Source organism: Zootoca vivipara, chromosome 5, assembly GCF_965207765.1.
Source record: "Zootoca vivipara chromosome 5, rZooViv2.hap1.1, whole genome shotgun sequence".
NCBI lineage: Eukaryota > Metazoa > Chordata > Lepidosauria > Squamata > Lacertidae > Zootoca > Zootoca vivipara.
Window position 1 is genome coordinate 86,838,420 of NC_142588.1, and position 12,756 is coordinate 86,851,175.

Below are 12,756 nucleotides of genomic sequence, written 5' to 3' on the forward strand. Positions count from 1 at the left end.
TATGACTAGATAATGCACACAGAATGATTTGAACAACTGAAAGCACTATAGAGGACTGTTAAGTATTATTGAGGGGAGCATAGATGATGGTCGTATGTTCTGTGTCAGACTTAGGGCTTTTATGGAAAGAGAAGGAGGGGAAAGAGCTTCACTGAGCTCTGTGGGACTTCCCACAGGTGGGATGATGGATCATGTCTTTGTAAATGATAAAAGAGAAACCAGTAGTTGAGTACGTGGGGGGGGGGGCAGAGCTGTGAAGCTACCTTCTTGACACCAGAATGGATGCTTACCTGGATGGGCCAGTGGCAGGGCAGAGGGGCCCATCCAGGTAAGTCAAGGCTGTGTGAGTGCATCAGTGGGAACAATCTGGTGCTTCCGTTGGAGCACTTATGGGGCCCGGACCTTGCCACTGTCCGTCCCTTCCTGGTGATGTTGGCGTCAGGAGAGCAGGTATGTAGCTCCACCACAACACTACATGCCATTACTTTGGAAACAAATGCCACCACAATTATTTCTATGCACTTTCCAAGTTGCTTAAAAGACAGAACGGGAGGGTGACATGCTTGGATTTCCTTTCTCCCGCAATCTAAGCAAGATGTGGAATCTCTGAGCATTGTGAAGAATTAATGGCAAAGAGGATCTCCAAGGAATCACACATGTGGAACTGTGGAATTTTTGACAAGATGAACTCTAGCACTTAGCCCAGCTGCCCCCATGCTGGCTGGGGCTGATGGGAATTGAAGTCCAAAGTAGATGGGGGCAGGGGTGTTGCTAGCCACTTTGGCACCTGGGGCGTCAAAGCGGAGGCACCCCCCGGGGGCACCATGTTGAGGAAGTCTGGATTAGGCAGATGACACTTGCATGAGCTTGGAGACCGTAGTTAAATATGAAGGGCATGATTTGCTTTGTGCATGCAGACAAACATTATGAGAAACAGAAACGCTGAGAGCATCATTTAAAGTGTTTCTAAGCAGCCAAGATGTCAGAGAATCTTTTCAGTTACGCAACGGGAGCTGCAAAGTTCGAATCTGTCACAGCAACACCATATTGTGGGTGCCAGATATAGCAGGCCTTGCCTCACTCCCAAGGAAAAGGCTGCAATTCCGTTCACGGTTGGGCAGTTTAAATCCCACAGAGATAAATAGCATTTAACCAGCATGGACAGCATTACAGCCTGACAGCCTGATCCTTTGCATGTGGACTCAGCAGTAAATCCCACAGAGTTCAATGGGGCTTACTTCTGAGTTACAACCTTACTGAGTCACAACTAGGGCTGGCATCTGATAAGCAATACTTGGATTAAAATCCTTTTGATAATAATTTATCAGCTGTTAATATTAATATAAACGTTTGTGCCATTTAAAACTGTTAAGATTAAAAAAAAATGCTCAAGATTCAATATGAGGTCCTTTTGAAGATTTGAAAAGTGAAGCACGGTAGGTGTTAAAAGATGGTCAATTTGCCCAACAAACTACAAATGTGTGGCATGTAGTCTGTTTTTGTCTTTACATTGGGACTGTGGTGCCTGGGGAGGTGAGGTTTAGTCCCCCACTCCCTAAAGGGGAGCATGGCTAAGGGGAGGGGTAGGCAAATCTGTCAGTTTCAGTTTCTATCAGTTTCTATTTTCCCCCCATTCTTACATTGAATTTGCCACATTTCTGCATCCATTCTGTGCTAGTGACAAGAGGAGGCTACATTCCCCTTAAATAAACAGGACAAAACAACAACAACCCATTCCCTGAACTTAGAGAAAGCTCCCCTCCGGGTGTTTCAGCAGATTTTCTACCTGCAGATCTGAATATGTGAATTTTTCAAAAGAGCATATGGAATGCCTTTCTGTGATTCATGTACAAAAGGAGGAAAGGCCTGGAACTAACCAGGAACTATCCCAGAATGCCTCTGTTGTGCAACCTCACAACCCCCCCCCCTTTTCTGCTTTTTAATGTCACCTCTTTTTTTTACTGCAGCATCAATCTTCCAGCATGTCTGCAAGAGCTGAGCTGCAGTCGCTCTGATTTATGCCCATAAGAGTATTTATGGCAAGGAAGTGTTGTGTCAAAAAATCTCATGTTTTTCCAACAGCCAGCTGGTGGTGATATCCCCCCCCCCTTGCAATTGACCTCCCAGAGCCTTACGTGAAGCAGCACACAAATTATAGAAGCAACAACAAACGGGCAAATCCTGGTCATCTGGAGGATTCATGTCACGGAGAGATGGTCCTAAGTCTCTTCCTTCTAACATAAAAGGTTAAGGACCCCTGACAGTTAAGTCCAGTCATGAATGACTTTGGGGTTGCGGTGCTCATCCCTCGCTGGCCGAGGGAGCCGACGTTTGTCCACAGACAGTTTTTCCGGGTCATGTGTCCAGCATGACTAAGCCGCTTCTGGCAAAACCAGAGCAGCGCAAGGAAACACCGTTTACCTTTCCGCCGGAGTGGTATCTATTTATCTACTTGCACTTTGAGGTGCTTTTGAACTGCTAGGTGGGCAGGAGCTGGGACAGAGCAACAGGAGCTCACCCCGTCACGGGGATTCGAACCGCCGACCTTCCAATCGGCAAGCCCAAGGCTCTGTGGTTTACATAGTGGCTGGCTAAACCCTGGCCCAAAGATCTGATCTAACCTCCCATGGTTTTGGTGACAGTAGCAAAGAGAACAAAAATTAAAGTAGGCACTGGGGTGGGCAGAAAGAGGATGCAAATCCCTTTGCTCCCCAGTCATCAGACTGATCATTTGATGTCTGGAGGGGGGGGGGCTTAATTCCCTCTTTTGCTTATCTGTGCCAATCAGCTGAGGGTGTGTGTGTGTGTGTATGTATGTATGTGTGTGCTTGCCTGACAGTGCACAGATCCTGTGTGTGTATTGTATATATTCATGTATGCATATAAGAGTATTCTCAGGAGAGGGGGGTGGCCACACACACTGCTGGCATGTGTGCCCAGAAGAGTTGTTTAGGGGTTGCCGCCAGGCCAAAGAACATTTCACCACCTGCTACGCTAATGTTTGCCCCAACATACTTTCTCCCTCTGAATTCCTATAAATCCCCAGAAATTAAAATCATTGATACAACGTACCTTTTACTAATAGTCAACTAACTAAGCATGGATGTTATTATACATCACTTAGAGCATAAAAAAGGCAGAGGGAGTGATGTGCTGAAATCCATCCCCCCGCCAAAGAAATAAATTTAGCTGCTTTTCTCTTGTTGGGGCTGATGGGAGTTGTACCGGTAGAAACCAGAAGCTGGAAGCTGCCGGCTAGGCAGCTGGGAAAGGCAGAGCCATGCCTGATTTCTGTTGGAATCCAAAGCTGTTGCCATGAGACAATACTCTATTGGAGTGTTGATGCTGTGAGCCCCATCATCATAGTTTCAGATCGTATATATATGTAAATAAACCATATATCAAACAGATGACACAGAGCCTCATTACAAAACGAAGCACCTGGAACATCTGGAATCTTGCACCACCAGAGATTTGGGTGATGTGCACAAGTAGGGGCTTTTATCTGGTAGAGATTCCAAGTCCCCTTCCCCTCACTACAGTTCTCATGTATCCTTTGAAGTATGAGTACCTGTTAGATAATTTATGGCTATAAAAACAGATTTAACTGAATCTAGACACAAATAGGCAGCCAATGAAGTAGAAAAGAGGACTGGACCTGTTCCAGTGGGTCAGCATAAAGCTAAGAACGCAAATCTCTCCCACACCTCATGATTGAAGTACAGTAGTCCAAAGCAGCTGGAGGACACCAGCTTGGAAAAGCCTTCCTTGAATGCAGAACTTGTCCAAATGACGCTGACCTCTTACCTTTGGTGCAGGAGCAGGAGCAGGCGCTAACTCTATATCCGAGGCTGAGTCAGATTCCAGTGCAGTCTTGACAGTGGCCAGCTCTGACTGGGACCTGTTCTCTGCAGACCTAAGGGAGGAAAAGCATTTCTAGATCCCATCACTGCAACAATGGCAGAGTCTTGCCTACATCGTAGGATGCATGCTTTGTAATTCTAGGCATGTGCAAAACAGTGAAGGGAGAAACAAAGGCCAGTGATATGATGCTTTTGGCACAACTCGTTATAATTCCCAGGCTTGTGGTGAGAGCAAAGTGGTTCTGTCCTCGCAGGTGTTGTAGCAGCTGTAGTGAAGAGCAACGGTAGTGTTTGCGTGGACAGGCGGAGTCCCCCAAAACCCAGGCGACCCCCTGAGCAGAATAATGACGCAAGACAATGTGCTATGGGATTCAAATTGGCCACAACTTTATTAAGATTCAGATGTAGGGAGACCTTGGCTCAGGCATTGGGCGTTATCCTTCCCAGTCCCCAGCTGGGGTTCTGGGAGGCTTCGGGGTTATCCAAATGTATGGGGGTTGGGGCTGGCTCTGGAGAACATATGTTCAAGCAGAGAGAGTCCGCCCCCCCGTTCGCCGCCGCTGGAAGGGGGAAGTGATGACACCTATTGGAATGGTCCACGCTCCCCCCAATACTCCAATCTTGTTGCCGGAAGGGGTGAGGTCTCTGCCTCACGCCACTCCCTCTAGGAAAATCACCAAAGAATTTCGCCCAAGGTCTGAAACCACCAAAGTTGTGACATATTGCTACGGGAGAGGCAAAACCTGCCAATGCAGGAAAATTCCTTTCCAGCCCTTCAACAGAGACCTTGACGTAGCAGCGCCTGTGTACCTGTGGAAAAAAGGTTAACCTGCAAAATAAACTTGAATGAGGGTGTGGAGGGTGGGAGAAGCTCTGGAGCCAACTGGTGCTTGGAGGTAAGATTCAAATTCTATTGTGAGAGCTGGAAAGTCCCTCCCCCCTTACCCCTGGCAACACCTCCCCAGGCAGGATTGGATGCTAGGCTGGGGTAGGCGGAGACCCCTGGCATCCTACCTGGGAAGGTGATGCCAGCTCCGAACTACCAGGGAGTCTCCTTATAGGATCAGGGGGCTGCGCACGACCACGCAAAGGTTGCCCCCCATTTGATGTGTGGAGTGGTCATTCTGTGAAAGTGAGCAAAGTCGGTAGCAAAGGTGGGGTTTTTGTTTTGTTTGAAGAAAAGCTTTTAGAGGTCGCATCCGCATCATATGCTTAAAGCAATCTTTCATCACTTTAAGAGTCATGGCTTTCCCCAAAGAATCCTAGAAACTATAGTTTGTTAAGGCGACCGAGAGTTGCTAGGATACCCTTAACAAACTACAGTTCCCAGGATATCAGAGGGAAACCATGACTCTTAAAGTGGTATAAGAGTGCATTAAATGTACACCACGGGTGTGAGCTTAAATGCAATTCAATTAGGAATAATGTCCCAAACATTGAAAGCTATTATAAAGTTGTCCCTTTTGCTGCTGTGAGGCTTGCCCCAGTGATCTCTTTACAAGCACCATTTCATTTCCTAGGAAAGAATCATAGAATCATAGAAGAGTGCTTGCAAAATCTGGAAGCAGCAGATGGATATCTTCGCCTTCCTGCCTCTGGGAATGGTGATGCCAAGAAAGCCATGGGTGCATGATGAATTGGCCATCCCTGCCATTAATACATGACAGTTTGCTATTCTTTAGTGGTAGCTCTGAACCTGCTGCCCGAGGCAGGATGCTTCACCTTGCACAACAGCAGAGCCGGCCCTGTTGCAAAAGCTGGTAAGTATGTTTTACCATAGAAATTCTTTTGATGGAGCTCTAGTAGATGAAGGTTTTCTCTCAGGTGCTGGGAAGCCTTTGCTGGCTCTGTCTCCATGAAACTTCACATCATCCCATTTCTCTAGCTGCGCCTGGACATTGACTGAGAAGGAGAAAAGAAAACAAGATCTTGCAAGGGCTCAGGAATAGATAGCTTTCATTCCAGAGCCAAACAAGTTCAGGGAGGAAACGGTCTATGGAGCTAAAAAAACAAATCTCATCCACTCCAAGCTATATGCTGCTCTTATTGTTATCAGTGTTGTTACAGCTAAGAACAAGACGAGCTTGAGAGCCAACAATACATTTGCACAAATGGTCACATTTCACACAGACATGACACTTTGGGAAATCACTGCGACTTTACTAAAGGTCATTTCATTCAAAATAGCTTTTGCACCTGCCACTTTCCTAAGCGATGGGGAAGATTTACAGGGACGGTTTCCTTGTGAGGAAAGAGGACTGGAGACATGTGTGTGTTTTGTTGCATCTGTCTCTTTTACAAAAATCAGGTTTAAGTCAAAAGCCTCTCCTACTTTCAGCACCCTTTCTTGCATGCTGAGAAGCTGGGGAGCATTTTGATGATGATGATGATGATGATGATGAGTGTGAACATGAACAAAAATGCAACAACAATCATACTCCCAGGAATACCAATGTTCTAGTGGTTGCCATTTTTTTAAACCAGCAGAATGCATAGTGAAGGGAATTTTGTTTGTTCTCACTCTTAACTGGCTTTGTGATAACCTAATACAGTCATACCTTGGATCCAGAATGCCTTGGTACTTGGATGTTTTAGCTCCCGAACGCCGCAAACCTGGAAGTGAGTGTTCTGGTTTGCAAACGTTCTTTGGAACCTGAACATCCGATGGGGCTTCCGTGGCTTCCGATTGGCTGCAGGAACTTCCTTCAGCCAATCAGAAGCCATGCTTTGGTTTCCGAACATTTTGGAAGTCAAATGGACTTCTGGAACGGATTCCGTTCGACTTCCAAGGTACAACTGTATTGCCCTGAAGCCATTCAGAGTGAGGGCGATACTGCTTGCCCTCATTTTTAAGCCTGGTAATACTAACTGGGATTCATGGAAGCATGGCAAGGAAAATGGTGAGTCATGGCAGGGGGTAGTTTTATAAATTCTCCCTAGGATGGCTCCAATTTCAAGCCAGAAATTACAAAGCAAATTGGGACAGAGACATACCCCAAATTGATACCAGCCCCAACATCCTCAAATGCCTATCAGAGACCTTTTAGCAACCTTTCCCAGTTTAGTTCCCAAATTCAAGAGTGTTTCCTTGCGGGCCTTGCCTTCCAAGTACCTTCCAAGTACAGCAAGTACCTTCCAAGCTGTTCAGCTTTTAAAGAGAAGTACGGCAAGTACCTTCCAAGGTGTTCAGCTTTTAAAGAGAAAGAACTAGGGAAGCACAGTAGGTATTGGCAGAAAAGCATTCAAAGCAGAAAGGAAAGCTAATGAAAAAGTTACAGGTAGGTAGCCGTGTTGGTCTGCCGTAGTCGAAATAAAATAAAATAAATTCCTTCCAGTAGCACCTTAGAGACCAACTGAGTTTGTCACTGGTATGAGCTTTCATGTGCATGCACACTTCTTCAGATACACTGAAACAGAAGTCACCAGACCCTTATATATAGTGAGAGGGTGGGGAGGGGTATTACTCAGAAGGGTGGTGGGAATGGGTGATTGGCTGATAGGTGTTGACGACTGTTAACAACTTCAATTGGTCTTACAGGAAGAAGCAAGGGGTGAGATGGCTAAAAATAGCTTTATCATGTATAATGAGATAAGAACCCAATGTCTCTATTCAGACCAGGTCTCTCCATGGTTCTAAGTTTGGTAATAAGTTGCAATTCAGCAACTTCTCTTTCTAGTCTATTTCTGAAATTCTTTTGTAATAAGACAGCTGCTTTGAGATCTTGTATAGAATGTCCTGGGAGATTGAAGTGTTCTCCTACTGGTTTCTCTGTCTTGTGATTCCTGATGTCAGATTTATGTCCATTTAACCTTTGGCGTAGGGTTTGGCCTGTTTGTCCAATACAGAGAGCTGAAGGGCACTGTTGTCATTTGATGGCATACACAATGTTAGAAGATGAGCAATTAAATTGTCCTGAGATGGTATGTTTGATGTTGTTGGGGCCAGTAATGGTGTTGTCCGGGTGTATGTGGCAGCAAAGTTGGCATCTGGGTTTATTGCAGGCTCTGGTACCAGTGTCTATGTTAAGTCTGGTGGTGGTATTATAATACACAATAATACAACCACCAGACTTAACATGGACACTGGTACCAGAGCTGAGAGTTGTTAGTTCCCCACACAAAGGTACAATGCCCAGAGTTTTCCGAGAAGAGGGATTCATCATGGAATTGTAGCTCTGTGAGCAGCGGAATAGGGGTCTCGTAACAACTCTCAGCACTACAAACTACAGCTCCCATGATTCTTTTGGGAAAGCCACACTTGATTAAAGTGGTATAATACTGCTTTAATATATGGTGTGGGTGAGGCCATAGAGCAGGAGGGCGCACTGCAGACCAGACAGTCTAAGGTCCCCAGCTCAATGCAGGGAATCCAGAGCATGAGTGTCCCCAATAGATGGTTATCCACTCTTTGCTTCAAGATCTCCAGTCTACCATCCCCTAGCTCTGATCCCTTATATCAGGCTTAGCAATTGCAGAGGCTTCCTACTACTCACCAACCAGAGGGCTCAACACCACGTACCACTATTGCATACCCTCCAGCTACTCAGTTGTAGTTCAGCAACATCTGGATGGCCAAAGGTACCCCACACCTGCATGCAATGGGTAGCTTGCCAGGCTTTTCCCCAGCCTGGCTTCCTGAAGCTCAAGCCCTGCAGTCAAGCAAGGCCTCTAAGACTGAGGGAAAAGCAAAGCATGTGAAAAATGGGGAAGCTGTAGCTGGTGATCGAAGATGCTAAGTACCTAAATCCAATGATGACTTCTCGGGAGCTCTGGCAGGCTGGATTTTCTGCTCAGCATCCACACTGATAAGGTCTGGATTGTCTGCCTTTTTCCTGTGAGTTGAAGCCTTCAAGCTTTCCCCTCTTGAGGAAATCTCCAACTTTTTCACTTTGTTTTGGGTTTGGGAGACTGGTTCGCTCAGGTCCAAGAGATCCAACCCTGTTGACAAAACTATCGGAGGTCCAACATAATAAAACCGTTTTAAGCACTCACTTTTATTGGATGTTGCATTTCCAGTGTCTTAAGAAGAAATGTGTTAAGGGTAAATCAAATTCTTAGACCTTGTCAGAGCAAGTCAAGCTATATGTGACACACAGGTGAGTGGGGATTATACATCTCCTATGTCATTCTATTTAGACTGGGTGGTCTGCCCTGTCCAAATTTGAAGGACAATAAGGGTGTGCTTATGTATCATATCTAATATGACTTCACAGCTAATAGCAGCTTCGTGTGTGTGTGTGTGTGTGTGTGTGTGTGTGTGTGTGTGTGTGTGTGTGAAGGGCTAAATCCTTCTCCCTATGCTGATGCAAATCAGCTGCTTCTCTGGCTACTGTTACCTAAAATTAAACAAAATGCTGCTTTGATTTCCCACAAGTATAACTAAAGTGTCAAACAATGTGAACAGCCAAATCATATGGAATACCATATAGTTCTCCTGAGTCTGTACTGGTGCAGTGAGGGGTAATTACTTTTCTCTGGCATGAAAAGCTCCCTGCATGGAGAAAATAAACACACCATGACACAAGGTTCCATGTGTCTGCCCACGACACTTCCACTTGCAGGGAGATTTCATTTGTTTCTTAAAAAGTGGAACATTCAAACATGTAATCCCTCACTTCCTGCCTAAAGTGGAAGAATGAAGCCATATGCTTTTTCTGCACATGTAGACTGGACATTAGGCAGAGGAATTATATCTTGGTGGTGGACAGGGAGCAGGTGTGGAGCTGCAGCCACAATCATTCTTCTATTTGCACTAACAACTGTGCCAAACTCCAGCATTTTGTATATTTGGGTGACGAGGAGCACCCATGGGCAACACACCTTCAGTGTGCCCTGAAAGTTGCCACCTTTGTCACCATGGTCCACCTGTTTACCTATGGACCCGATCCATGATACTGGCCAGAAGGAAGGGTCAAGGCAAGTGGAGGCTGCTGTCTTTTCTGCTGCCTCCTGTCTTTTCCTGAATCCTTGGAGACAGAAGGGGAGCCAGGAAGCAATGGCAAAAAGGAAGAGGAAGGGCTGGACCAGGGAACTCCAGGGGGTCAGCAGGTGTCTGATGTTACCAACCACTGACACCAACCTTGATTATCAAGCAATTTCCCTTGCAGTTAGTTTGTATATCCATATCAAGGATTAGCAGTGGAGTGGTTTGGAGTTCAAAATGAATTGGAAAATATCGTTGTAAAAACACTGCATTGTTAATGAGACTCGAGGGCTCATTAAGAAACAGTTATTAGATTCCATTTGACAATAGGAATGATTGTGAGCATTGTGTTTAATTAAATCTTGCATTTTCTGCATATTGTTTTAGGGGAGTGCATTAATTAGGGATGCAGATATACATAATCAACCAGCGCTAATGTCAGAATTGGTGTATTTAGCCATCGTGAGTTAATGCATGTTTTAACCTTGGATTTCCCTGACTTCTCCATTGGGATTGTTTGTGTTTCTTTTATACATTGGGGTTTTTTTTGTTAAAAAAATGTAAAAACAACTCAGTAATCTTTGGGCAAAATCACTCTTAAGACACAATAGCTCCAGTGGAAGAGTATAAAAGGTAAAGGGACCCCTGACCATTAGGTCCAGTCGTGACTGACTCTGGGGTTGCGGCACTCATCTCGCTTTATTGGCCGAGGGAGCCGGCGTACAGCTTCCAGGTCATGTGGCCAGCATGACAAAGCCGCTTCTGGCGAACCAGAGCAGCGCATGGAAACGCCGTTTACCTTCCCGCTGTAGCGGTACCTATTTATCTATTTGCACTTTGACGTGCTTTCAAACTGCTAGGTGGGCAGGAGTGGGGACTGAGCAACGGGAGCTCACCCCGTCGCAGGGATTCGAACCGCAGACCTTCTGATCAGCAAGTCCTAGGCTATGTGGTTTAACCCACAGCCCCACCTGCGGTTATTCAATAGCAATGTGCTATTGAAATCAGTGAGACCTACAAAGGCTTAACTTTGACTGACTTTTCCCATTGGGTTGAACCATAGCACCATAATACTAGAGCATCTGATTTGCATGCAGAAGAGCAGAGGTTCAATCCCTGGCATCTCCAGGCAGGGCTGAGTGACTCCACTGACACTGCCTGAAATCTGGAGAGGCACTGCTAATAGACAATACCGAGCTAGATGGAGCAAAGGTCTGACCCTGGCAGCCTCCTGTATTCCTATGTAACCTCTGTGGCCTCAGCTTTAAGGAGACACCAAATTCTGTTTGTCATTCGAAGGCATGCTCCACACCAGAGTGTTTTCGTTTTCTTTGCTGTGCAGAATGTGCACTTTCACAAGCAGCTTCATGCGATGCCCTGGTATAAATCTTGGAAGACCTGTGTCAATTGAGTGGCATGTTTAAGACCCCAGCTTATATAAAGGCAATGTCATTGTCGAAATTTGCATTTGGGAAAAAAAAGCTGAATTGCAAGACATCAATGAGAAGTGACATGTATGTCACCATTTCAAGATTGCTATCTTATGCACAATTATTTATTTTTATTTACTGCATTTATTACTGGGAACAATGTCCCAATGAATGCAACAGGATTTACTTCTCAGTAGACATGCATAGGATTGCACTAGAAAAGGAATGATGATGTCGGTCTTAAGATCTGTGTGGACAAACCTCCACTTGCGTGGCCCCTGTGTCATTCAGAAAAAAATGGAGCTGCATGGGATTCTTTTAGGTGACATTCTGAAGCTGTTTCCCCTACCCGTTTTGCTGATGCTATGAGTTTATTCCCTCCCCTCCCAACTCGCTCGACTTTAACGTGTTTGAACATCTGTGTCAGTGTGGCTTAGCTAAGTTGGCATATACATGGTTCGTAAGAGGATTTCGACAAGCTCATGAAAGGCATCAACAGTTATTAAGCAGAAAAGAGGATATAGAGGTCGTATACAGGATGTCCCCAAACCTCTGGGACTGGAAGAAAAACTGGGAGTGACTGACAGAGGATGGAAGACGTCTGAATGTTTCCTGGCATCTCCTTCCTTTTTGCAAAAAATATAGATAGATGCTGGGCTGGCTGGATCTGTGGCGTACCAGAGCCACGGTACCCTCTGTTTCATGGTCATTTTGGTATTGGCTATATATCAAAAATGCAAATGTCTCTTTCCCCAGTGATAGCCATGAGAACAGGTCAATTAGGGCTACCCCAGCTTTGTGCAAATCTCTGGGTGAATTACATACACAGTTAACATGCAACCATCAAATTTAACATGAAAGCAACAATACCCTCAAATATACAGATTAGGGGGTCAAGCCATTAGTATGGCAGGCCTGCCCTGTGGAACAAATTGTACTGTTCAGACAGACCTTAACAATATGACTTTCTCTTATTAACCAACTATATCTGTTTTATTGATTTATTATGTTTTATGGCTATTTATAGGCTGGCTTTATTATGTTTTGTATGCTGTGAGCCGCCTTGATCAGCTTTACGAAAGTATAAATATTATCTATTCACTGCATGTCTACCCCACTTTTTCTCCAAGGAGCTCAAGCTGGTTTACATGGCCCACCCCCTCCTCAGTCAATCCCTACAATAACCCTGTGAGGTAGGGTAGGCCGTGACTGGCCCAAGGTCACCCAGTGAGCTTCATGGCTCAGTGGGGATTTGAAGCTGCCATATACTAAACCACACCATTGGTCCATCTAGCTGGATATTGCCCCTGTTGGATGGTAGCCCTTTCTCCAAGGTTTCAGACACCTTCCACACATAGAATCATAGAATCATAGAATCAGAGTTGGAAGAGACCACAAGGACCATCCAGTCCAACCCCCTGCCAAGCAGGAAACACCATCAAAGCATTCTTGACATATGGCTGTCAAGCCTCTGCTTAAAGACCTCCAAAGAAGGAGACTCCACCACACTCCTTGGTAGCAAATTCCACTGCCGAACAGC

At 45.4% G+C, this 12,756-nt stretch overlaps 1 protein-coding gene across 4 annotated transcripts in view; it reads right to left on the reverse strand.

Annotated features, from left to right (window-relative positions):
- Window positions 1-12,756, reverse strand: part of PEX5L (peroxisomal biogenesis factor 5 like) — a 129,204-nt gene that overhangs the window by 35,089 nt on the left and 81,359 nt on the right. For 2 of the 4 annotated variants that reach the window (XM_035133245.3, XM_088669217.1), the window contains 3 exons: window positions 8,604-8,813; window positions 5,639-5,765; window positions 3,808-3,916 (listed from right to left, as the gene is read on the reverse strand). In XM_035133245.3, the coding sequence (XP_034989136.2) occupies window positions 3,808-3,916; window positions 5,639-5,765; window positions 8,604-8,813 (446 nt within the window). The remainder of the gene's footprint in view (window positions 1-3,807; window positions 3,917-5,638; window positions 5,766-8,603; window positions 8,814-12,756) is intronic. The other 2 variants (XM_088669218.1, XM_088669219.1) reach the window with 1 other exon arrangement.